The 25355-nt window shown below is 45.2% G+C and overlaps 1 protein-coding gene across 2 annotated transcripts in view; it reads left to right on the forward strand.

The window, feature by feature from the left end:
- Positions 1 to 25355, forward strand: part of zdhhc11 (zDHHC palmitoyltransferase 11) — a 122148-nt gene that overhangs the window by 69530 nt on the left and 27263 nt on the right. For both annotated transcript variants that reach the window (XM_078415777.1, XM_078415770.1), the window contains exons 2-5: positions 8565 to 8786; positions 18743 to 18921; positions 20457 to 20558; positions 24929 to 25053. In XM_078415777.1, coding sequence (XP_078271903.1) covers positions 8565 to 8786; positions 18743 to 18921; positions 20457 to 20558; positions 24929 to 25053 — 628 coding nt within the window. The remainder of the gene's footprint in view (positions 1 to 8564; positions 8787 to 18742; positions 18922 to 20456; positions 20559 to 24928; positions 25054 to 25355) is intronic.

Here is a 25355-nt window from a genome sequence, read left to right on the forward strand (position 1 = left end):
TTCCACAGATTCACAACTCTCTGACTGAAAAAGTTTTTCCTCATCCCAGTTCTAAATGGCCTACCCCTTATTCTTAAACTGTGGCCCCTTGTTCTGGACTCCCCCAACATTGGGAACATGTTTGAGGGCCAGGAGATAAGTTCCCCGGTGCTTCTTTCCGGCCCGTCGTCCAGTGTCCGCCACCATTGTCGACACCTTTCACCCTTCTCGTGAGGCTCTCGTGATTTCCCTTGATCTGTTCTCCGCATTTTGTTACCTGGCACTACAAATGTCTCTTGGTGGATCAGTGTGTAATGGATTTTATATTTTTTGCTTAGGAACATTTTTGTTATCTGAATACAAAATGGGGCGGCACGGTGGCGCAGCGGTAGAGTTGCTGCCTTACAGCGCTTGCAGCGCCAGAGGCCCAGGTTTGATTCCCGACTACGGGTGCTGTCTGTATGGAGTTTGTACGTTCTCCCCGTGACCGCTATGGGTTTTCTCTGAGATCTTTGGTTTCCTCCCACACTCCAAAGACGTACAGGTTTGTCGTTTATTGGCTTGGGTTCGTATACTTGGTATAAGTGTCAATTGTCCCCAGTGTGTGTAGGTTTTGTTAATGTGCAGTGATCGCTGGTTGGCACAGACTCGGGCCAAAGGGCCTGTTTTCGTGCTGTATCTCTAAGTTAAACCTACAAGATGTTTTAAAAAATATTTTTCAGGATCTGGGCAATGCTAACAAGGTCAGCATCTATTGTCTATCCTAGTTGCCCTTGAGTTGCTATCTTGAACTCCAAGAGTACCTGTGTCAGTCTGAAGAAGGTTCTCGACCCAAAAGAAACCCATTCAAACTCTCCAGAGATGCTGCCTGTTCTGCTGAGTTTCTCCAGCATTTTGTGTCTATCTTCAGGTTTGTAGATTAATTGGCTTTGGTAAGTTGTAAAATCGTGTGTGAAGATTAGTGTCTGGGGTAAATGCTGCTCAGTGCAGTCTCGGGTGGGCCGAATGTTGCCCGTTTCTGCACTGCACTGTATCACTAAAGGCACACCAGAGGCTCCACTTCCTCAGGATACTGAGGAAATTCAGCATTTCTCGAAAAACTTACAAAATACTGCAAATGCACCACAGGAAGTATAATGTCAATATTATAGTTGGGACGATGGAGACCTGCATCCTTTGCCATATCGATTGTTCTCTGCTGGTTTCTTTATCACTTGGAGTAAATCACTTTCGCTGAAGGTTGGCTTCTATGATGATGAAATCTCAGGAGGAAACCAAGATGTATAATCTATGTGGCATTTCCAGCTTCAGCCTTTTCTTTAGCAGTCAGGTACAGGGTTATACCTTTGACGATTTGTTGACGCAAACTCCAGATTCAGGGTCAGTTTCTTCCCCGCTGTTATTAGGCGACTGAACCATCCATCGCCAACTAGAGTTAGAGAGCGGTCCTGACCTACCATCTACCTCATTGGAGACCCTCTGACTATCTTTAATCAGACTTTACTGTATTTATCTTGTGCTAAATGTTATTCCCTTTATCTTGTATCAGTACACTGTGAAAGGCTTGGTTGTAATCATGTATAAGAAAATAACTGCAGATGCTGGTACAAATCGATTTATTCACAAAATGCTGGAGTAACTCAGCAGGTCGGGCAGCATCTCGGGAGAGAAGGAATGGGTGACGTTTCGGGTCGAGACCCTTCTTCAGACTGATCATGTATAGTCTTTTTGCTGACTGGATAGCACGCAACAAAAAACTTTACACTGTACCTCAGTACACGTGACAATAATAAACTAAATTAAAACTAAATTAAAATTAAAAAGGGATATTCTTCGAACCTCGTCCTTCCATTATCAGTTCAATTGTCCTCCATCATTTGTGACCAGATGTGGTGGAACAGCAGTACCTGTGAGATCTGAAGCTTTGTCTTTTGCATGCTATTTTTTTTTCCACTGAGGATGCACATAGTCCTGTATTTTGCAGTTACATGTGAAAGGCATGTCCTTATTTTCATGTCGGTTTGTTGCTGCTGCTGGCATACTCCTCTGCATTTCGGAGTGTAAAATAAATTGCATTTTTGTTACATTTAGTGCATCTTGTAGAGTGATTTCTGGAACCTGAGGCACATGTTTCCCGATTATGTTCCTTAAAATTATTTTTAGAAATATAGTTTATTTGGTAACTATTTTATTTCTGAGTTATGGGCCAAAGATTCAAGCCTTATTTTGGGAGATCTGGGCACAGTCCATACTGACATTGCAGTGCATCATGTAGTATAAGAAAATAACTGCAGATGCTGGTACAAATCGAAGGTATTTATTCACAAAACTTCGAAGGTATTTATTCACAGAATTCCAACTCAGCATTGGAAGAAGTTCAGTCTGAAGAAGGGTCTCGACCCGAAACATCGCCCATTCCTTCTCTCCTGAGATGCTGCCTGACCTGCTGAGTTACTCCAGCATTTTGTGAATAAATACCTTGCAGTGCATCATCATCTCACTGTCTTTCCGATAAGATATTCAACCATCTGGCCTGCAGTAGATGCAAAGTCTACTGTGGCCATATATGTAGGATGGGAGTTATCGCATTCCCTGGCCATTATTTAGTCAACTTTTCCAAAATCTCTGTAACAGGTTATTTGTTCATTGTAGTACTGTGGTTTTGTAGTATTTGTGCTCCAAGCAAATTGTTTGTTGTTTCTTGTTTTGTAAAGGTGACGGCTGTAATTTAGTTTAAGATTGCTGATGCTGGGGTTCTGGTAAGTTCAACATGCAATGCCTATTACAGGGCACAGGAGTGTTTATTCTAACTCAAACAGCAAGAAACATTCTGCACATGGTGCTTAATATCAGCTAGACATGTGATGTGACTATGTCTTCTGATCACATGACCTATTTGGGTAACTATATAGAAGTCAAGTCAAATTTATTTGTCACATACACATACACGATGTGCAGTGAAATGAAAGTGGCAATGCCTGCGGGTTTTGCACAAAAAGAATTACAGTTACAGCATATAAATAAAGTTAATAAGTTACTATTATTGTCGACAAAAATTTAGACTCTGGGGTTATAAAAGTTGACAGTCCTGATGGCCTGTGGGAAGAAGCTCCGTCTCATCCTCTCCGTTTACACAGCGTGACAGCGGAGGCGTTTGCCTGATCGTAGCATCTGGAACAGTCCGTTACTGGGGTGGCAGGGGTCCCTCATGATCTTGCTTGCTCTGGATCTGCACCTCCTGATGTATAGGTCCTGCAGGGGGACGAGTGTAGTTCCCATGGTGCGTTCTGCTGAACGCACTACTCTCTGCAGGGCTATCCTGTCCTGGGCAGAGCTGTTCCCAAACCAGACTGTAATGTTGCCAGACAGGATGCTCTCTACAGCCCCAGAGTAGAAGCAATGAAGGATCCTCTGAGACACTCTGAATTTCCTCCGTTGTCTAAGGTGGTAAAGGCGCTGCTTAGCCTTACCTACCAGTGCGGCAATGTGCGTTGCCCACGTCAGATCCTCTGCGATGCGGACTCCCAAGTATTTGAAACTGCTCACCCTATCCACAATAGACCCATTTATCTCCAGTTGCGTGTACGTCCTTGGATGTTTAGCCCTTCTGAAGTCCACAATCAGCTCCTTTGTTTTAGTGACATTCAAGAGGAGGCTATTGTCCTGACACCAGAGTGCCAGATCAGCCACCTCCTCCCGGTAGGCCTTCTCATCGTTGTTGGAGATCCGGCCCACCACCACAGTGTCATCAGCAAACTTGATGATGGAGTTTGAGCTGAACCTGGCCCCACAGTCATGTGTGTACAGGGAGTACAGTAGGGGGCTAAGGACGCAGCCCTGGGGGGATCCTATGTTCAGGGTGAGGGAGCTAGATGTGTGTTCCCCCATCCTGACCACTTGGGGCCTGGCAGTGAGAAAGTCCAGGACCCAGGCACACAGAGGGGTGCTAAGCCCCAGTTCCAGCAGCTTCTCAACCAGTCTGCTGGGGACTATTGTGTTGAATGCTGAACTAAAGTCAATGAACAGCATCCTCACATAGCCCCCCTGGCTGTCCAGATGAGAGAGAGCGGTGTGTAGAACCTGGGAGACCGCATCATCCGTGGACCTGTTCGGACGGTATGCGAACTGTAGTGGGTCCATGTTGCGAGGAAGGAGGGCGCAGATGTGCTTCTTGACTAGCCTCTCAAAGCATTTCATGGCAACCGAGGTGAGGGCCACCGGTCGGTAGTCATTTAAACACGCTGGAGAGGCATTCTTTGGCACCGGTACAATGATGGATCTTTTGAAGCATGCAGGGACCACGGACTTTGCCAAGGAGAGGTTGAATATTGTGGTGAGCACTGGAGCAAGCTGAGTAGCACAAGACTTTAGTACTCGCCCAGATATACCATCTGGGCCTCCAGCTTTCCTCATGATCACACGCGTCAGAGCCCACCTCACCTCATGCTCGGACACCGAGAATGTGTGCACATCCCCGGCGGTGGATCCCCCTCCAGCCTCGCTAGCCAGCGCCCCTCTTGTGCTGTTTTTAGACGGCGAGCTGGTGGTGTTACCCGTCTCAAACCGTGCGTAAAAAGAGTTCAGGTCATCAGCTAAGGAGGAGCCGGCACTTCCGGTTGAGGGGGTGCTGGACCTGTAGCTAGTTATAGTCCGTAGCCCCTGCCAAAGGCGCCTGGTATCCTGCTGCTCCATCTGTGACTCCATCTTGTCCCGGTACCTCTTTTTTGCGTCCTTCACTGCCCTTCGCAGTCGGTATGACTCTCCCTTGTAGTCGTCCATGTTGCCGGATGCCAGGCCGGAGTTGTAAGCAGCGGTGCGAGCATTCAAGGCCACGCGAATAGACCTGTCCGCCCAGGGTTTTTGGTTAGGGAAGATACTGACCCTTACCGTGGGGATGATGGTATCGGCTATTGTGGCAATGAAGTCCGTAACCGCTTCCGCAAACTCATTTACGTCTCTGGAACTTTCTTGGAACATGTTCCAGTCGACTTCGCTCAGTGCATCCTGCAGCATGGCCTCTGAATGGTCAGCCCACCGCTTTACGTCCCTCATCACTGTCGCTTCCCGTACTATCCGTTGTTTGTACTCCGGCAGCAGGAAAATGGCAGCGTGGTCAGATTTCCCAAAAGGAGTGAGAGAAACGGTCTTGTAGCCTTTCCTGAACGGCGTGTAGCAGTGGTCCAAAGTTCTTTCCCCCCTGGTGACACACGTGATGTGTTGGTAGAAGTTGGGCATGACCTTTTTGAGATTTCCCCTATTGAAGTCTCCAGCCACCAGCACAGCCGCATCAGGGTTCTTGTTTTGGTGTTGACACAACACATCGTGTAGGGTGGACAGTGCCACGTCGGTGTCCGCATGCGGTGGGATATAGACGGCTGTGATGATCACCGAGCTGAACTCCCGGGGTAGGTAGAATGGTCGGCATGAGATAGTTAGATGTTCCAGGTCCGGCGAGCAGGAACGAGAAAGCGTCTTAATATTTCCAGGATTACACCAGTTATTATTGGTCAAGAAGCAGACTCCTCCGCCCTTGGATTTCCCGGATTCTTCCGTTCTGTCCGCCCGGAAAACAGTGAAGGACTCGGATGGGCAGATCACCTGGTCAGGCACCAGCGGGGTCAGCCATGTTTCGGTCAGACAAAGGATGTTACAGTTCTTTATGTCCCTCTGGAATCTGATCCTTGCCCTCAGGTCATCCAGCTTGTTCTCCAGGGACTGGATGTTGGCCAGAAGGATGCTGGGCAGAGGTGGACGTAAGGCTTGGGTTCTCAGCCTGTTCCGAATCCCCCCTCGCTTCCCTCAGTGTTTTTTCCGACTTTCCCACTGACCTGCGCTCCCACTGCTGCTGCCGCGGTGAGCTCCTTTGATGATCTCTATCGGTATATCGGTGAGTAGTTTTCTGTTTAATAGTGCTCCGGTAGCGCTTGAGTTTAATTTTACGAGCGTTTCCCGGTCGTACATTGGTTAATGCTAAGTGCTAGCACACGCTAGAGCACTTAGGGATAATTTTAAAGTAAACATACCAGTTTAAAACGCACAGTTCCCGCAGAGCTACCACGACGGCGACTGGACTGGACCGCGCCATCATTCTCACTGCTGTACCTCTTTGTAGAAGATAAGTGCATGCTTCATATTGATGCACATTGATGGCAGCACTGTGGCATAGCGATAGAGTTGCTGCCTTACAGCGCCAGATACCCAGGTTCAACCCTGACTACAGGTGGTGTCTGTACGGAGTTTGTACGTTCTCCCTGGAACCGTGCGAGTTTTCTCCGGGTGCTCCAGTTTCCTCCCAAATTCCAAAGATGTGCAGATTTGTTCGTTAATTGGCTTCTGTAAATTGCCTCTAGTGTGTAGGATGGGACTAGTGTATGAAAGATTGTTTGTTGCTGGGCCGAGGAGCCTGTTTCCATTGCTGTAACTCCACAATGATTAATCGATGATTAAATGATTATTAGATGATTAAGATGAATATATATATATATTATAAGCTTTCCAACCACTATGGTTAAACGGACTAGTTGCTGAGTTCACAAGTTATAGTGGAAGAATTAAGCCATTCAGCCCATCGAGTATACTCCACCATTCAATCATGGCTGATTTCTGCCTCCTAATCCCATTTTCCTGCCTTCATCCCATAACCCTTGTCACCTGTTCTAATCAAGAATTTGTCTATCTCTGAGTGTATCCTTTTTTCTTTAAAACAAGAAAGGAACAATTGCTGCTTTCAGTCCTCTGGCAACACAGGAAATGTTTAATGCTTTCTCCTACCCCTATTTTGAGTTGTTTTATTACTACCACCATATCAAATGGCTATCCGCGGTTGCAGTTCACCAGTATTATTTACTGCACTCTGCACGTTCACATACATGCGTAGGAAACCACATTTAGTTTCCACTTTCACTGACCCCTGTAAAATCCTTATGCTGACTTGTCTGGTATGAATTCTCTTCCTCATTTCTCTTTGCAGGTTTGCATTTCATTTAGGCGCATACATTTTTTCTTACTCTGACCCTATTTGCTGGTGCACCTGTAAGCTTGCAGACTCTTGTCCCTCCTTACACCCAGCACATTCTGGTTCTTCTTACCCCTGTTACTGCCCTGTGCTTTTGCAGCGCTGTGACGTAGCTAATAGGGCTGCTGCATCGTTCTAGCAATCTAGGTTCAAACCTGACCTTGGGCATTGTTTATGTGTACATGTATTTACGTGTTCTCACTGTAAGTGCTTGGGTTTCCTCCATATGTTCTGATGCATTAGCTGGTAGGTTAATTAGTAAATTTCCCTTGGTGTGGGGTGAATGGAATTAGTAGGAGCATAGTGGGAATGAATAAGATGAATGTAAATGAGTGCTTGATAGTGGTGCACTGAGCAAAGAGACCTGTCTCCTTGCTCTAGGTATAGGAAAAAACTGCAGATGCTGGTTTAAATCAAAGATAGACACAAAATGCAGGAGTAACTCAGCGGGACAGGCAGCATCTCTGGAGAGAAGGAATGGGTGACCCTCAGGAGGCCACTGAGTACCATAAAAATACTCGCAGATGGGGGTAGAGATGGTCGATGGGACAGGCCAGTGGGTAATTTTGTGAGGTTATAAGGTTCTACCACTGTTTATCAAATTCTTGATTGGAACGGGCGTCAAGGGTTATGGGGAGAAGGCAGGAAAATGGGATTGGGAGGCACATGCGAATGGGGAAGTAGACTTGATGGGCAGAATGGCCTAACTCTTCTCCTATAACCTGTGAACGTGAACTTTATAGTGGACATATGTGTGTTTCTGATGCCTGGACTCTAGTTTGTTGAAGCTATCTCAAATACTCTGACGTTGAACAGTTGAAGGCAGTGGATTACAAGCCAGCAGGAAAGTTGCATTTCTGCAAAGAGGCTTTGAGAACATTCATAAATTCTAGGAGCAGAATTAGGCCATTCGGCCCATCATGTCTACTATGCCATCCAATCATGGCTGATCTATCTTTCCCTCTCAACCCCATTCTCCTGTCTTCTCCCCATAACTCCTGACACCCTTAACAACATTCTTGAATCTCTCCCTCAATCTGCCTGGTGATCTCTTCCTGTGACAGATTCGTTTAGAGTGCTTTGAATATCGGATGCCAGGCACATGAGCCACAAGTCTGTCCAATGGATGTTTAATTATGCCATCAAAGCTGGTGGTATGGGCCTGGGAGAATACGCGAACGTAGGTTTACTTATTATTCCAGTGGATTTTGCACAGATAACATTGGTGACATATTCCATTGAGGAGTCTACTGAAAGGCTGTATTGCACCTAAAACATAACAAGCCCAGGAGAGCAGATGGCATCCCTACTTGAATGCATGGGGCAGGGAGCTTCAACCATATACAATACTTTGTGTATGCAATATTCATCGGAGTCTGCAGCGTGGAGGCTGTGGGCCAGGAGCTGAGGCTGGACTCGGGTGAGGCGACCGTTCCGGGACTGCTGGTGGGTGGTGGAGAGACGAGGATCGGCGCGGGAAACCCACACGGTCACAGGGAGAACGTACAAGAGAAGTAGAGGTGGGGCAAAACGAATTGGTTTCATTTTCCTTTTTTTTCCCTGTCCTCAGATGAATTGTTATGACCGGAGATTACGGAAAACTGGACCTGAACGGGAGAACAGCAGAAATGATCTAGTTACACCTCCAGCACGTTCAAGAGTCAACGGTTGGACCTTACCTCTCCATTCCTTCCAGTTAATTGCCTGGATGCTCTATATCTACCTGGCAATTGTTGCCTTTGGAATTTACATACCAATGTTGCCATATGCATGGAAGTACGTTGGTTATGCTGTATCCTTTACAGATTATTTGTTTTGTTAGCTTCGTTCGTGATTTATTGACATCCGCTCCAGGTAAGGATAACAATTTCAATGGTTTTAGAAAAAAGGACACAAAGTGCCGGAGTAACTTGGCGGGGTCTAGCAACATGTGGTGGCACAGTGACGCTGTGGTAGAGCTGCTGCCTTAAAGCGCCAGAGAACTGGGGGCAATCCTGACTACGGGTGCTGTCTGTACGGAATTTGTATGTTCTCCGCGTGGGTTTTATCCGGGTGCTACAGTTTCCTCTCACGCTCCAAAGACATGCAGATTAGTAGGTTGGTTGGCTTCGGCAAAAAATTTAATCGTCCCTATGTTTAAGATAGTGCTAGTGATACAGGGTACGGGGTGATTGTAGATCGGTGCAGACTTGGTGGGCCATAAGGTCTGTTTCAAAGCTGTATCTTGATAGTCTAAAGCATCTCTGGAGACATGGATATGTGATGTTTTGGATCGGGACCCTTCTTCAAACTGAATGTGTTAGATATTGGTAGGGGTGGGTGAAGAAAGGCTGTTTGATGGATGGACAGAAGACTTGAGTCTTGTCTACCAAGCAATGGGGTAGCAGAACCTTGCAGGAAGGAACTGCAGATGCTGGTTTAAACCGAAGTTAGACACAAAATGCTGGAGGAACTCAGCGGGACAGGCAGCATCTCTGGATAGAAGGAATGGGTAACGTTTTGGGTTGAGACCCTTCTTCAGACTGAATAAAATTGGTAACAAAACCTGTTCATTTGTCAGTTAGAGTCAGTGATACAATGTGGAAACAGGCCCTTCAGTCCTACTTGCCCACACTGGTCAACATGTTCCAGCTACACTAGTCCCACCTGCCTGCATTTGGTCCATATCCCTCCAAACCTGTCTTATTTATGTATCTATCTAACTGTTTCTTAAATGTTGGGATAGTCCCTGCCTCAAGCACCTCCTTTGGCAGCTTGTTCCATACAGCACCACCCTTTGTGTGAAAAAGTTACCCCTCAGATTCCTGTTAAATCTTTTCCCCTCCACCTTAAACCTACGTCCTCTGGTCCTCGCTTCACCTACTCTGGGCAAGAGAGTGGAAAAGTTGATGTGAAAAGGTTGTGCCTTCTAAACATAAGCATGTTGGGCGTCCCTTGATGGGGCTGGCATGGTGGTGGGGAGTGTTGGGTGATGCCCGCCCTATGTTGGGGTCACCACCACAAAGAGGACCTTGTCGTATAACTGATGAGTTCAAGAAATGTAGTCCACATATGGAACATCCAGCCCAGTGACTGGAGTAAAACACAAATTACTGGAGGAACTCAAGGGGTCAGGCAGCATCTGGAGGAAAAGGGACAGTCTTTAATTCAGCCCGGGACCCTAAATCAGGACTGAGAGAAGTGCAATAATTCACTACCACAGCCACGTTTCCTGCCTTGGCTTAACCCAATCCTGATACTGGGAGTCAACCCAAAACATTAACCATCCCTTTCCCACCACGAATGCTGCTTGATTTGCTGGGTTCCTCCAAAAGTTGTTTTCTTGCTTCATTTGAAGTCACTTGGGTCTCCAAACCATTGGCCAAATAGATATAGAGAGATACAGCATGGAAGTAGGTCCTTTGGCTCACCGAGTCCGTGCTGACCATTAACCATCCACTTTCACTAATCGTACACTAATCTAATCCAACTTTATTCTCTCCATATTTTTAACAATTCCCCTTCAGATTCTACCACTTACCTACACACGGGAGAAAATTTACAGCAGCCAATTAACCTATCAACCCGCATGTATTTGGGATGGTGGGTGGGGGGTGGGGGGGGGGGGGGGGTAGAAACCGGAACATCCGAAGGAAATAGAAAATAAGTGCAGGAGGAGGACATGTGGCCCTTCGAGCCATTCATTGTGATCATGGCTAATCATCCACAATCAGTAACCCGTGCCTGCCTTCTCTCCATATCCCTTGACTCTGCTAGCCCTGAGAGCTCTATCGAACTCTCTTTTAAATTCATCCAGTGAATTGCCAGAGAATTCCACAAATTCACAACTCTCTGGGTGAAAAAGGTTTTTCTCATCTCAGTTTTAAATGGCCTCCCCTTTATTCTTAGACTGTGGCCCCTGGCTCTCGACTCCCCCAAACATTGGGAACATTTTTCCTGCATCTAGCTTTTATAATTTTATACGTTTCTATAAGAAATCCATGGTGACAGGGAGAACGTGCAATCTCCACGCACATAGCAGCCGAGGAGGTCAGGATCGACCCCCCGGGTTTCTGCCACTGTAAGGCAGTGGCTCTAAAAGCTGTGCCACTGTGTCACTCCTAACTGAATGTGTGGGCAACTGAGAAAGTCCATACTTATGATGCTTCTTGTATTGCCTTCCAACAAAATGATCAAATGACAAAGCCCTGTATTTTAGATATTGATTCCCTAGGCATACTGTAATGATGCAGGAATGGGAAGATCACGGTGATGTCCAAAGACAATGGTATCTTATCCTGAGAATTTTAGGGAATAGACATATGGGGACCTGACCTCATCACTGATATTACATTCTAGGTTATCGTTTGAAAAAAGCAATCTTTTTTTTAAAGAAAAATTTAGTTTAGTTTTTTCAGTTTAGTTTATTGTCACGAGGAACAGTGAAAAGTGTCTTTTGTTGTGTGCAATTCAGTCAGTGGGAAGATCATACATGATTACAATCATGCAGTCCACCGTGTACAGATACAGGATAAAGGAAATCACGTTCAGTGCCGGATAAAGCCCAGCAAAGTCCAATTAAAGACAGTCCGAGGGTCTCCGATGAGGTAGATGGTAGTTCAGGACCACTCTTTAGTTGGCGGTAGGATGGTTCAATTGCCTGATAACCACTGGGAAGAAACCATCCCTGAATCTGGAGGTGTGCGTTTTCACACTTCTGTACCTCTTGCCTGATGGGTAAGGGGAGAAGAGAGAGGGCGAGACTCGTCCTTGATTATGCTGCTGGCCTTGACACCAACAGGGCAGTCAATGGAGGATGGAATAAAAAGATTCCTGCAGCTGTGCTCGTTCTCACAGGGAGAACGTACAAACTCCGCACAGACAGCACACTTAGTCAGGATCAAACCCGGGTCTCTGGTGCAGTGTGGTAGCAACTCTACCACTGTGCCGCCCATTGAGGAGGCATTGTGATTATATGAAAGGGCTAATAATCCAGCTGCTTTGAGTTTGCAATTTCAGCAGCTGGGGATTTCAAATTTATTTAATTGAAAAGAAAAGTCTGGAATAAAAATCCAGTTTTGTTAATCAAGCTAGTATAGTGCCAAATAAATTACTTATTTATTGAACCCACCTGGTCATTCAGTACAATTATTTAGGCCCTGCAGCCCAAATCTAATCTAACCTGTGTGTGGTGCGAATTCATAGTCATCTGGCTGACTCTGAATTGAAATAAATGTTTGCCTTGATAGCAGTGCCCGAAGTTTGCAAATGAATGTAACAATCTTTTATCAAGACCTTATAAGTTAATAGGACTTATTATTAGCAGTCATTATTAGCGCAAGAAAATATCCTTAGCAAATTTGCAGATGATACTAAGCTGGGGGGTAGTGTGAATTGTGAGGAAGATGCAATAAGGCTGCAGGGTGACTTGGACAGGTTGTGTGAGTGGGCGGATACATGGCAGATGCAGTTTAATGTAGATAAGTGTGAGGTTATTCACTTTGGAAGTAAGAATAGAAAGGCAGATTATTATCTGAATGGTGTCAAGTTAGGAAGAGGGGATGTTCAACGAGAACTGGGTGTCCTAGTGCATCAGTCACTGAAAGGAAGCATGCAGGTACAGCAGGCAGTGAAGAAAGCCAATGGAATGTTGGCCTTCATAACAAGAGGAGTTGAGTATAGGAGCAAAGAGGTCCTTCTACAGTTGTACCGGGCCCTGGTGAGACCGCACCTGGAGTACTGTGTGCAGTTTTGGTCTCCAAATTTGAGGAAGGATATTCTTGCTATTGAGGGCGTGCAGCGTAGGTTCACTAGGTTAATTCCCGGAATGGCGGGACTGTCGTATGTTGAAAGGCTGGAGCAATTAGGCTTGTATACACTGGAATTTAGAAGGATGAGGGGGGATCTTATTGAAACATATAAGATAATTAGGGGATTGGACACATTAGAGGCAGGAAACATGTTCCCAATGTTGGGGGAGTTCAGAACAAGGGGCCACAGTTTAAGAATAAGGGGTAGGCCATTTAGAACGGAGATAAGGAAGAACTTTTTCAGTCAGAGAGTGGTGAAGGTGTGGAATTCTCTGCCTCAGAAGGCAGTGGAGGCCAGTTCGTTGGATGCTTTCAAGAGAGAGCTGGATAGAGCTCTTAAGGATAGCGGAGTGAGGGGGTATGGGGAGAAGGCAGGAACGGGGTACTGATTGAGAGTGATCAGCCATGATCGCATTGAATGGCGGTGCTGGCTCGAAGGGCTGAATGGCCTACTCCTGCAACTATTGTCTATTGTCTATCCATGAAAGGCAATTGATCTAAGAAGCGACCGTTGCTATTCCAGCCAGTGGTTTTCCAGCCAGTTTTTGACCGTAATGGATGCCGTTTTTTGTTTTGTACTGAATGTACAAACCAGAAAGAAGCCAAGTGATGTATTATAATGGAGACGGAAGGAACTACAAATGCTGGAATCTATTATAGTCATAGTCTTTCAGCATGGAAACAGGCCCTTCAGCCCAACTTGCCCATATCGACCAACATGTCCCATCTACACTAGTCCCATCTACCTATGTTTGGCCCATCTACATACTAAAACTCTCGTTTCTTTGTTTGTTCCTGAACTACAGCCAAACGGTACACGATAGCGCGACAATTTTAGTCCCACCTTACTCACTGTCGTTCCTTTGGAGCTAATGGAAGAAATTTCATTGAAATCGGTGATATATATTTTAAGTTATTCACATTTTAAAGTTTAAATCCATCTCCTAGGGAGGGGGAGGGAGGGGGAGGAGAGGGTGCTGCACCAATGCAGGAGAGGTTTGGGCCCAATGGGTTCACTTGGTCTAGTATCCCTCTAAAACTTTCCTATCCATGTATCTGTCTTAATGTTTAGGGTTAGGTGAATGAATGAATACTTTATTGTCACATGTGACAAGTTACAGTGAAATTCTGTGCTACCTTGGGTATGCAAATAGTCATGTGTACCAAAGTACGTTGAAAAGCTTTGTTCTGTATGCAACAGATCACATACACCATACATAAATACAATCAAGCAGAACTATTTCAATACTATGTCAAAAATACTTTCGATGACTATAAACATCTCTCCCCATATTGCCATATTTGGGCATCCAGAAGACTCCAACCACCACACCTCCATGCAATTAGACATTCTTGCTTTCACTTCCCTACTGGCAAGACACCATCTTCTTCTTCACTGGAGGTCTACTAAAGCTCCCTCCAGCTCTCAGTGGCTCAGTGATATCATGTCCTTTCTAAAGTTAGAGAAGATGAGATATTCAGTGAGTGGCAATTCTGATAAATTTTATAATAAGTGGCAATCTTTTTTTAACGTTTTTCCACTCTCTGCAATCTCTGTCTCCTGACATTGCAGCATATCAGTCAGCATGGCACCCAAGCTCCATCCCACTCCCTCCCTCTCTCCCCCCGAGATACTTCATGGTCTCCGGTCCCTTCTTCCTCATGCATATATCAAACCACCCCTTACATTTAACAATGTGATCTGGTCTCAACTCATTGTGTAGCAGCAGGTTCCATGTTCTCATCTCTTTGTAAAAAACTCTCATCTCTATCTCTTACAAAATCATGAGAGGAATAGATCGGGTAGGCACACAGACTCTTTTGCCCAGAGAAGGGGAATAGACAAACCGAGAATACAGGTTTAAGGTATGGGGGGGGAAGATTTAATGGGAACCTGAGGGGTAACTTTTAATACAGGGTGGTGGGTGTACGGAACAAACTGCCTGAAGAGGTATGTGTACGAAGGAACTGCAGGTGCTGGTTTAAACCGAAGATAGATACAAAATGCTGGAGTAACTCAGCGGGACAGGCAGCATCTCTGGAGAGAAGGAATGGGTGACTTGCGGGATGAGACCCTTCTTCTGACTGAGCAGTCTGAAGAAGGTTCTCGAACTGAAAAGTCAGCCACTCCTTCTCTCCAGAGATGCTGCCTGTCCCAATGAATTACTCCAGCATTTTTTGTCTATCTTTGCCTGAAGAGGTAGTTGAGGCAGGTACTATCGCAACGTTTTAAGAAACATTTAAACAGGTATATGGATCAGGTAGGTTTGGAGGGATATAGGTCAAATGCAGGCAGGTGGGACAAGTTTAGATGGGGCATGTTGGTTGGCATGGTCAAGTTGGGCTAAAGGGCCTGTTTCCATGCTGTATGACTCTGTGGTGACCAATTATATTTGTATTTAGGCTTATCATCTTCTGGGCTCTAGCTTTATTAACCGACAGGGATTAGAGAAGGATATTAAAATGGAAAATCTAATATTGCCATGGGATGGGCTAAATGCTTTTGTTGCAATTTGACTTCTTGTATGCTGCAAAAGAAAGGAATAAAAGGACAAATTAGCACTGTTTCAACAAAGGATTAATTTTGAGGGCATTATTGTTACAAGGAAGAGCATTATTGTCTGAATGTATTGTGATTAGTTATGAAACTGCTCTCCCCCTTTTGTTTCTTTATTTTGTCTCCCCCTCTCTCTTCTTTACCACCTCTCCCTCTCCCCTGACCCTATCTCGCCTGCCTCAACCCCCACCTTCTCCCCACAACCACTCTCTGCGCTTTTCTCCCACAACCTCTCCTCCCTGCCTCCCCCCAACCCCAATGCCTTTATGATGGTAGATGTTAGAGGCTCCACCTTGTTTCACGTTGGCACCGGTGAAAGTGCTCTATTTAGGTGGGTGATGGGGAGAAAATATCTTCACACAAGGAGTACGGAAGTCTGCGTTTTTCCTCTCCAGTTTAAGAGAGGATAGAATCTTTAGAAACAGAGGTTGGTTGGGTTTTGTTAAGTAACAACATCAAATGATGTCAGAATAGAAGTCTGCCTTGAGCAAATTGAAGGGTGAAAGAAACTCGGAAGACTGAATGATCCCAAAGGAACAAAACAAGAAATCGAGTCAAATATCAAAAGCTATTGTTGTGGAAAATGGAACAATAAGGGAAATAAGGGAAATTCTCTGGAGGCTGGTGGAAATTTGATAGCGTTCAAGAAACTACCCTTTTTTTAAATCCTATTTCTTCTATTAAAACAAAGGACACTTTGATGTTCTTTTAATAATTGAAATTCAGCTGTTTAATATATACTTGGGCTGTTAGATGCAGGCAGATAATTAATTCTTGAATTTTAGTTAAGTGAGAAAATGATGGTGACATATACTAATGCCATTTTGTGGCACAGTAGTTTCAACAGAGAGGGTTGGTTTAGTTTAGAGATACAGCGCGGAAACAGGCCCATTGGCCCACCGGGTCCGCGCCGCCCAGCGATCCTCGCACATTAACACTGTCCTACACCCACTAGGGACAATGTACATTTATACCAAGGCAATTAACCCGTACATCTTTGGGGTGTGGGAGACAACCGAAGATCTTGGAGATTTTTAGATTTAGAGATACAGCGCAGAAACAGGCCCATTGGCCCACCGGGTCCGCGCCGCCCAGCGATCCTCGCACATTAACACTGTCCTACACCCACTAGGGACAATTTTTACATTTGCCCAGCCAATTAACCTACATACCTGGGAGGAAACCGAAGATCTCGGAGAAAACCCACGCAGGTCACGGGGAGAACGTACAAACTCCTACAGGCAAACACCCGTAGTCAGGATCGAACCCGGGTCTCAGCCGCTGTAAGGCAGCAACTGGGCCGTCGTTGCGTGTGTAATCCAGGACTCCATGTCCGTCCGATGCTGAACGAAGCATTGCTCGTTCTCATCAGGTGATGCCTTCTCTGTGAGATTACACTCGCATTAAACCTCATCACAGCCAATTAAGCACATATTGAAGTGGAACCAAGGTCTGGCAAACCGCAGCATGTGAACAGATTGTTAATGTTTCTGTGATGTTGGCCGAGACAATAGGATGAATTGCTCTGCTCTTCTTTGAGAAGGTGCCAATGGTTGACTTGTGCTGCCAATGTGCTGCCTCTTGCTGCTCTGGAATGTTAATCTGAGAGAGTGCGCTTCAGACCTTGGAATGGGATATGAACCCATAGCATTCTGACTCCAAGCTGGAGGACTGTGGCTGACACTTAACATATACACGTCAGCGGTTCAGCATCCATCCGCACGGGCCAACTGAGGAAAGCACGAAAGTATGCAGCATGTGGCCAATATGCGGCAGGGCTATTTCTCACGAAACAAATAGGTTTCTGGAACAGTTGCTTCACAGTCGAAATATGCATTGTGGGATTAATAATAGGGCAGTGGCAGGAACAGTATTGCCATAGCAACGAGTAGTAAACAATGTCCCGGGGGCTGCAGGTTATGAGCTCAGAGCATCTATAAATCTTCCATTACAAGCAGAGTTTACTTTAGTGTGAAAATCTGTCACTGTTCTTTGTCAGGCCACAGCAACGAGGTCAATGTAGTTTCAGGGACCAGTGGAAAATAAAATTAGGTCTTTTTTCCTAAAAGAATATGTGTTCCCAAATCCAAATTGTTTAGTGCAGGCACAGTTGAAATGCTGCAAATAAGGTAGCAATTTACACATGGCAGAAGAACACATAATTTACTTGTGGTAGTGGTTGATGATAAATTTTATTTTTAAATACTAAGCTTACAAAAACTCCTGGTCCTCTTTAAAATAATTCCAAGGGGTCTTTTCTGCCGCTGGAGAACGAGCATAGGAAGATAACTGTAGATGGTGGTTTAAACCGAAGATAGACACAAATGGCTGGAGTAACTCAGCGGGGCAGGCAGCATCTCTGGAGAGAAGGAATGGGTGACGTTTTGGGTCGACCTGAAGAAAGGGCTCGTTCCGAAACATCACCCATTCCTTCTCTCCAGAGACGCTGCCTGTCCTGCTGAGTTACTCCAGCATTTTGTGTCTATCTGCTGGAGAAAGAGCTTTGGTTTAACTTGTAGGAAAATAACTGCAGATGCTGGTACAAGTCGAAGGTATCACAAAAAGCTGGAGTAACTCAGCGGGTCAGGCAGCATCTCAGGAGAGAAGGAATGGGTGACGTTTCGGGCCGAGACCCTTCTTCAGACTGAAGAAGGGTCTCGACCCGAAAAGTCACCCATTCCTTCTCTCCTGAGATGCTGCCTGACCCGCTGAGTTACTCCAGCTTTTTGTGGTACCTTTGGTTTAACATGTTATCGGTCAGCACCTTTGACTTCCTTGGCATTATACTGATGTGTTTGTCCAAGTTACTTCAGAGTCTGAAATGCGACGCGGGTCTGCTTTGCTGCTACTCATTGACCAACAGCTATAACCTATAATAAAGCTGCTGCCTATTAATAAAGGGTACACAAAGTTTGTTTCAAGCGGCATTCAACCACGCCAGTTTCGGAATTGCCTCATGAGAAAAAGACAATATTTATTTTCTCATGCAAACAAAAAATGTCAGACAGGAAAAGATTAGCTACTTTGTCAAGTCTGTCCTTCCATTGACAAACCCTCGGGGATATGGAGTTCATTTTATAGCTGTTGCCAAGGGAGATCCATGGGTACTTGAAAAAGGCTCCCGACTCGAAACACCGCCTGCCCGTTCCCTCCGCAGATGCTGCCTGATCTGCCGAGTTACTCCAGCACTTTGTGTTTTACTCAATCTTCCGGTATCTGCAATTCATTGTCTCTCCATGAGTATCGTGCCATGTTTTGCCAATTGCCCCTCACACATTAATGTAGTTGTTTGTGGGTCTTGGTTCCCATGCAGAATCTTGGATCAAAATTGAGTTGAGTTGATTGTTTTTCGTTTTTCTTGCTCACCCAGGGCGTACCTTTGCTCCTTAACAGTCGGTACAGATAATTGGGCTGTTGTTTGTGTATCATTTCATTGTCCACCTGGTCGCTGTATCTATTGACCCAGCAGACAACAGCGTGCGGGCCAGGAAGAACTACAATATTCCAATGCCAACGCTTGACCGAGCCAAGCATCCCCATGTAATTCAGAACCAGCACTGCTACCTCTGTGAAGTGGATGTGTATGTATCTGCTCAATTAACCATGATAAATATTCTGGTAGATGTGCTCTCTATTCCATTTGTAGCTCTGCACCTGGAATGCTGAACGACTTGGGAGGCTGGGATAACTATAGTTTAGATGGTGTATCAAACCAATCTATTCAAGAGGTTTATCACAAAATGATGGAGTAACTCTGCGGGTCAGGCAGCATCTTTGTAGAACATGGATAGATGATGATTCGGGTTGGGACCCTTCTTCAGACTGATTGTGGGTGGGGGGAAGAAAGCTGGAACAGAGGAGGGGTAGGACATAACCCGGCTGGTATCAGGTTGACACAACATGCTGGAGTAACTCAGCGGGTCAGGCAGCATCTCTGGAGAGAAGGAATGGGTGACGTTTCAGATCGAGACCCTTTTTCAGACAGGTATCAGGTTGATATAGGATGATGGTTGGACAGTAGTTTCTCCTTGTCATCGGCCTTGCTAGAGTTTATGTTGCCAACGTCTACTGCCCTGCCCTGCCCTCATTAATCCTCTTGATGCCCTTTCCAAATGTGTGAAACACAATTTTCCCACTCTCAAATCCACGCTGGCCATCCCTAATCAGTCCTTGCCTATCCAAATGCTGGTGGATCCTGTCCCTAAGAATCCCCTTCAACAATGTTCCCAGCACTGATCTCCAGTTTCCCTCTCCCCCGACTCCCAGTGTGAAGAAGGATCTCGACCCGAAACCTCACCCAGTCCTTTTCTCCAGAGATGCTGCCTGACCCGCTGAGGTACTCCAGCTTTTTGTGCCTATTTTCCCACCATTGGCATCAGGTTTAACAGCTTGTGGTTCACTGGCATGTCCTTGCTGCTCTTCTTAAACAACAATACAACAGTATTCACCATTCAGTCTTCTAGAAATTAACCTGTGGCTGGAGATAATGCAAGGGTCTCCACAATTTCCTCCCTAGCTTCCCACCAAGTCCGAGGTTGCACATGGTCATGCACTGGGGATCTATCCACCTTAATCTGCTTTAATACAGCCAATGCCTCCTCTTTAGTAATCTGTACATGATGTAAGACATCACAACTCATACCGCTCATTTCCTTAGCTTTCATGTTCTTTTCCCCAGTAAAAATAGATGAGAAATATTAATTTAATATCTTCCCCCAACTCTTGTGGCTCTACACAAAGACAGCCATTCCGATCTTTGAAGGGACCTATTCTTTCTCTAGCCACTTTTATTCTTAATATACCTGGTTTGTAACTCAAATGTAGACACAAAATGCTGGAGTAACTCAGCGGGTCAGGCAGCATCTCGGGAGAGAAGGAATGGGTGACGTTTCGGGTCGAGACCCTTCTTCAGACTTGGGTTTACAGCGATTGCACTTTGAAAGCTCCCCGATAATAACCTTGTAATGTTTTTTGCCGTAGTAAACTCCATCAAGCATATTATTCCACTGTTAACATATGGATATGTTCTAATATAAAATGTTTCCTCATTATGAAAAGATATTTAAAATGGCCGTGCACTGACCTTGAATGAATGTTGCTTTCTGTTATTTTTCAGAGGGATGAGGGCCAAACACTGCAGCACTTGTAACAAATGCATTTCAGATTTTGATCATCATTGCAAATGGCTCAACAATTGTGTCGGAGGAAGGAACTACTGGTCAGTTGCCTAATGTCTAAAAAATTCATTTCCAAACTCTGATCTGTTTCACAAAAATTACAAATTCATTGCTAAAATAGAGGATGGCTTTGCATATCGGTGAATGTGTTTAAATTTTCGGTGTCTTTTTCAAGATAGATCGATAAATAAATAAATATGAAAATAATTGCTTGCTTTAATATTTAAACCACCACAACAGCCTCATGTAATCCAAAGGCATGCGCATCTGAATAAGTGCAACAGCGCCCAATTTCCATGCAGCCAGGTCCACAAGCAGCAATAAGTTAAATCACCAGACTTTTTTTACACACACTCTATTTAGCATCTATATACTAAAACTCTTGTTTGTTTGTTTGTTTGTTCCTGAACTACAGCCAAAACGGTACACGATAGCGCGACAATTTTAGGCCCACCTTACTCACCGTCGTCCCTTTGGTGCGAATGGAAGAAGTTTCATTGAAATCGGTGTTATATTTTTTAAGTTCTTCACATTTAAAAGTTTAAATCTATCTCCTAGGGAGGCAGGGGGGTTGGGGGGAAGGGGGCTGCACCAATGCAGGAGTGGTTTGGGCCCAACGTGTCCACTTTAAAGTTAACAGTGGTACAGTGCACTCTCAGAATTACATTGATGTACTTGTGTACATTCTTGTAGTCAAGCTTGAAATTACAACCTTCTGACCGCTGATTATTAAGGGGTTGGACACGTTAGAGGCAGGAAACATGTTCCCAATGTTGGGGGAGTCCAGAACAAGGGGCCACAGTTTAAGAATAAGGGGTAGGCCATTTAGAACTGAGATGAGGAAAAACTTTTTCAGTCAGAGAGTTGTGAATCTGTGGAATTCTCTGCCTCAGAAGGCAGTGGAGGCCAATTCTCTGAATGCATTCAAGAGAGAGCTAGATAGAGCTCTTAAGGATAGCGGAGTCAGGGGGTATGGGGAGAAGGCAGGAACGGGGTACTGATTGAGAATGATCAGCCATGATCACATTGAATGGCGGTGCTGGCTCGAAGGGCCGAATGGCCTCCTCCTGCACCTATTGTCTATTGTCTATTGCCAGCAGTCAGACAGCAGATAAGTCTGCTGCCCCTGAGCAAGGTGTATGAAGATAAACATAAAATGCTGGGGTAACTCAGCGGGATAGGCAGCATCTCTGGAGAGAAGGACTGGGTGACGTTTCGGGTTGAGACCCTTCTTCAGACAGCCTGAAATGTAATCAGAAAGTCTGAAGAAGGGTCTCGACCTGAAACATCACTCATTCCTTATACCCAGAGATGCTGCCTGTCCCGCTGAGTTACTCCAACATTTCAAGTCTATCTTCGATGTAAACCAGCATCTGCAGTTCCTTCCTACACAAGGTGAATGAATTGTTTAAACAAAAGGTACAAAATGCTGGAGTAACTCAGGATGTCGGGCAGCATCTCTGGAGGACATGGATAGGTGATGTTTTGTGTCTGGACCCTTCTTAAGACTGGTGGGGGGGGGGGGGGAGAAGAAAGCTGGAGGAGAGGATGGGCAGGACAAAACCTGGTGTTGAGTTACTCTATTGCTTTGTTTCTTGTATTGTCAACCAGCATCTGCAGTTCCTTGTATGTCCATTATACTATTCTACTGTGAAATTCCTCAAAGTATGCCTAGTTTGAATAAGTAGGAAAGAACTGAAGATGCTGGTTTAAATCGAAGGTAGACGCAAAATGCTGGAGTAACTCAGCGGGTCAGGCAGCCTCTCAGGAGAGAAGGAATGGGTGAAGTTTCGGGTCGAGACCATCAGTCTGAAGAAGGGTCTTGACCCGAAACGTCACCCATTCCTTCTCTCCAGAGATGCTGCCTGACCTGCTGAGTTACTCCAGCATTTTGTGTCTACCTACTTTGAATAAGTTTTCTTCCTCTCTCCAATGGGTGTTCTTTAGAGATGCAGCGTGGAAACAGGCCCTTCGGCCCACCGGGTCCACGCCGACCAGCGATCCCCGCACATTAACACCATCCTACACCCACTAGGGACAATTTTTACATTTACCAAGCCAATTAACCTACAAACCTGTACGTCTTTGGAGTGTGGGAGGAAACCCACGCAGGTCACGGGGAAAACGCGCAAACCATACAGACAGGACCCGTAGTCGGGATCGAACCCGGGTCTCCGGCGCTGCATTCACTGTTAGGCAGCAACTCTACCACTGAGCCACCTTGACTGCCCAATGCACCACTGTGACCGCTCTCTGTGAGACCCTCTACCACTGCTGCCCCTTTGTGATACCTGCTACTGTTCTGCTCTGTCCACCTATCACTCGCCAGGCTTTGTCCTGCCCTACCTCTCTCTTCCAGCTTTCACCCCTCTCCCCCACCTGCCACGATCAGTCTGAAGAAACATCCTGACCCAAAATGACACCTATCATTGTTCTCCAGAGGTGCTGCCTGATCTGCTGAGTTATTTCAGAACTTTGCACAACCTAGTACACACTGCCTGCAACTCTGTCCGTAACAAATTTCAATAAAATACTGGGGAAGAAGTAGTACATTTCTTCTTTCTTACCTGGTGGAAATATTTGATACATGGTGAATAATGTTTAGATTTTTGAGGGGAAGGGTATGTAAAAAATAAATATTTGTTTAGATTTTTTGACAGCAAGGATTTTAATGATTTGTAGTAACGAGAGAAGAAATGAACAATAAATGTTCTGAGGATTTGTACCTTTAAGGATCCTTAGTTTAGTAAGAACCCTGTTTGTTTTTGGATCTCTTTTCAAAGTTAATATCTGATGCAAAGAGCTTAATCTTTTACTTTGTGGCGGTAAGCTTTTTCTAAAATTCTCTTTGTGTTGTGACTGGGCAGTAGTTATTTATAACTGATCTTATAATCTTATTAGAATTCTGACATGTAACCTAAATGAGCCAGAGATTGAGTACCCTACTGTAGGCATCAGAAATATCCCTTGGAGCCTGATACAGTTAATGGTTAACTGCTTAACAAGATGAAGCTAGAAAAGGTACACAGTTTGTATGCAACAGTTGCCAAAGTAGCAATGAAGTGCTTATTTACAAATCACTGTGTACTGAAGCTTGGCGAGTTTGATTTGCTTTTGATTTGCATAAAAACACTTGGATCACCTTTGCAACTGGCTTTTGCTCAGTCATTGCATCCTTGCGTGGCTTTGCTTTTTGCTGGCCTCGTTTTGTCCTGAATCTAACTGAGCTAAACCTTGATCAAATTTCCTGAGATCTCGTTACATGAGTTGGTCATTTATGATAACATTTAAAAGACATTTGGACAGGTATATGGATAGGAAAGGTTTAGAGGGATATGGGTCAAACTTGGGCAGGTGGGACTGGCATGGATGGGGCATCTTGGTCTGCATGGGCATGTTGGGCTGAAGGGCCTGTTTCCATGCTGTACTACCCTATGCTGTCAAATTATGTCTGATGACACTGCTACAATTGGACTGCTGTGCATCTGAATTGAATCATCCTCAAATTTTTTTTTTGATTTTGCATTGTTTATGTTAATTCCATTGAGGGAAATAATTTGATAATCACATTGCTAATTTGTATTCTAGATATGCATCCAGCCCCTTCTTGCTTGATAAAATGTTCTCACCACTTTTGCTGGTGTCAGTTGCTAACACATTACTCCTCAGAGCATTTTTAAGGTAGGGGCGACAGAAAAAGTCAAGCCAATGGGGATGAGAGGGAAGAACAGATCAACCATGATTGAATGGTGAAGTAGACTTGATGGGCTGAATGGCTCTGTCTTGTGGTCTCTGCCCAACTTGCTGCCTACCGTTGGTGGGTTGCTTGCTGGATCAGTGTGTATGCACCACCTCGCCACCCCCACTCCCTCTTTCTCAAGCCAACCCTCCCAATCACTTGACCATGATTTGCCAATTGCACCAGCCATTCAATACACCATTGCTTCATTTCCATTTCCATCCCCTCCTGAAACCCCAATCTAACTGCCTATCTCTGCGCCCTCTGCTACTTGTATGGGCGTGAGAAGCCAATTGATTCATATCCCAGATCTTTGCTGTGTTGTGCAGCAATAAATTCCCTCGCCCATGTCATAGAGTGATACAGTGTGGAAACAGGCCCTTCGGCCCAACTTGCCCACACCGGACAACATGTCCCAGCTTCACTTGTCTCACCTGCCCACATTTGTCCCATATCCCTCCAAACCTGTCCTATCCATGTACCTGTCTTAACTGTTTCATAAACGTTGGGATAGTCCCTGCCTCAACTACCTCCTCTGGCCTTGTACTTACAAAATAATTCGCAGGCCAGAAAATCTACAACCTTCTAGCTACTAACGGATAAGCTGTGCAAGCATATTCTAATTTCTAAATTAGCAAAGTTTAATATTCCTCTTTCTTTTGCATCCCTTAGGTTTTTCTTCCACACCGTGGTGTCCGCTGTTCTCGGCATCCTGCTGATTGCACTAGTTATCATTTATGTTTTCGTCCAGCAGTTTGTTAATCCTGCAGAACTTCGCACGGCTCCACAATATAAAAGTACGTGTCTGAGCAACGGGTTTGTCACAAAGGAGAGCTTGTGCACATTTTAACCAGTCTTTGTGTTTGTTGGTGTGTGTTTTTCTTCTCATGTTCCTGATTAGAGGCACACCTTCAGCTGCCAATCCATGATGGGGAATATGGGCAGAAATTTCAATGTGACTGGTTTCCAAGTTGCATGTTAATTGTACTCGTGTTACAAACACCCATCCATCTGTGAGTGCCAATATTGTATTGAATATTTTTTGAGTGGGGAGGGGAGATTACCCTGAGGACCATCCCTGCACATGCCACTGACTTCC

The sequence above is a fragment of the Rhinoraja longicauda genome, chromosome 2 (genome assembly GCF_053455715.1).
Source record: "Rhinoraja longicauda isolate Sanriku21f chromosome 2, sRhiLon1.1, whole genome shotgun sequence".
NCBI lineage: Eukaryota > Metazoa > Chordata > Chondrichthyes > Rajiformes > Arhynchobatidae > Rhinoraja > Rhinoraja longicauda.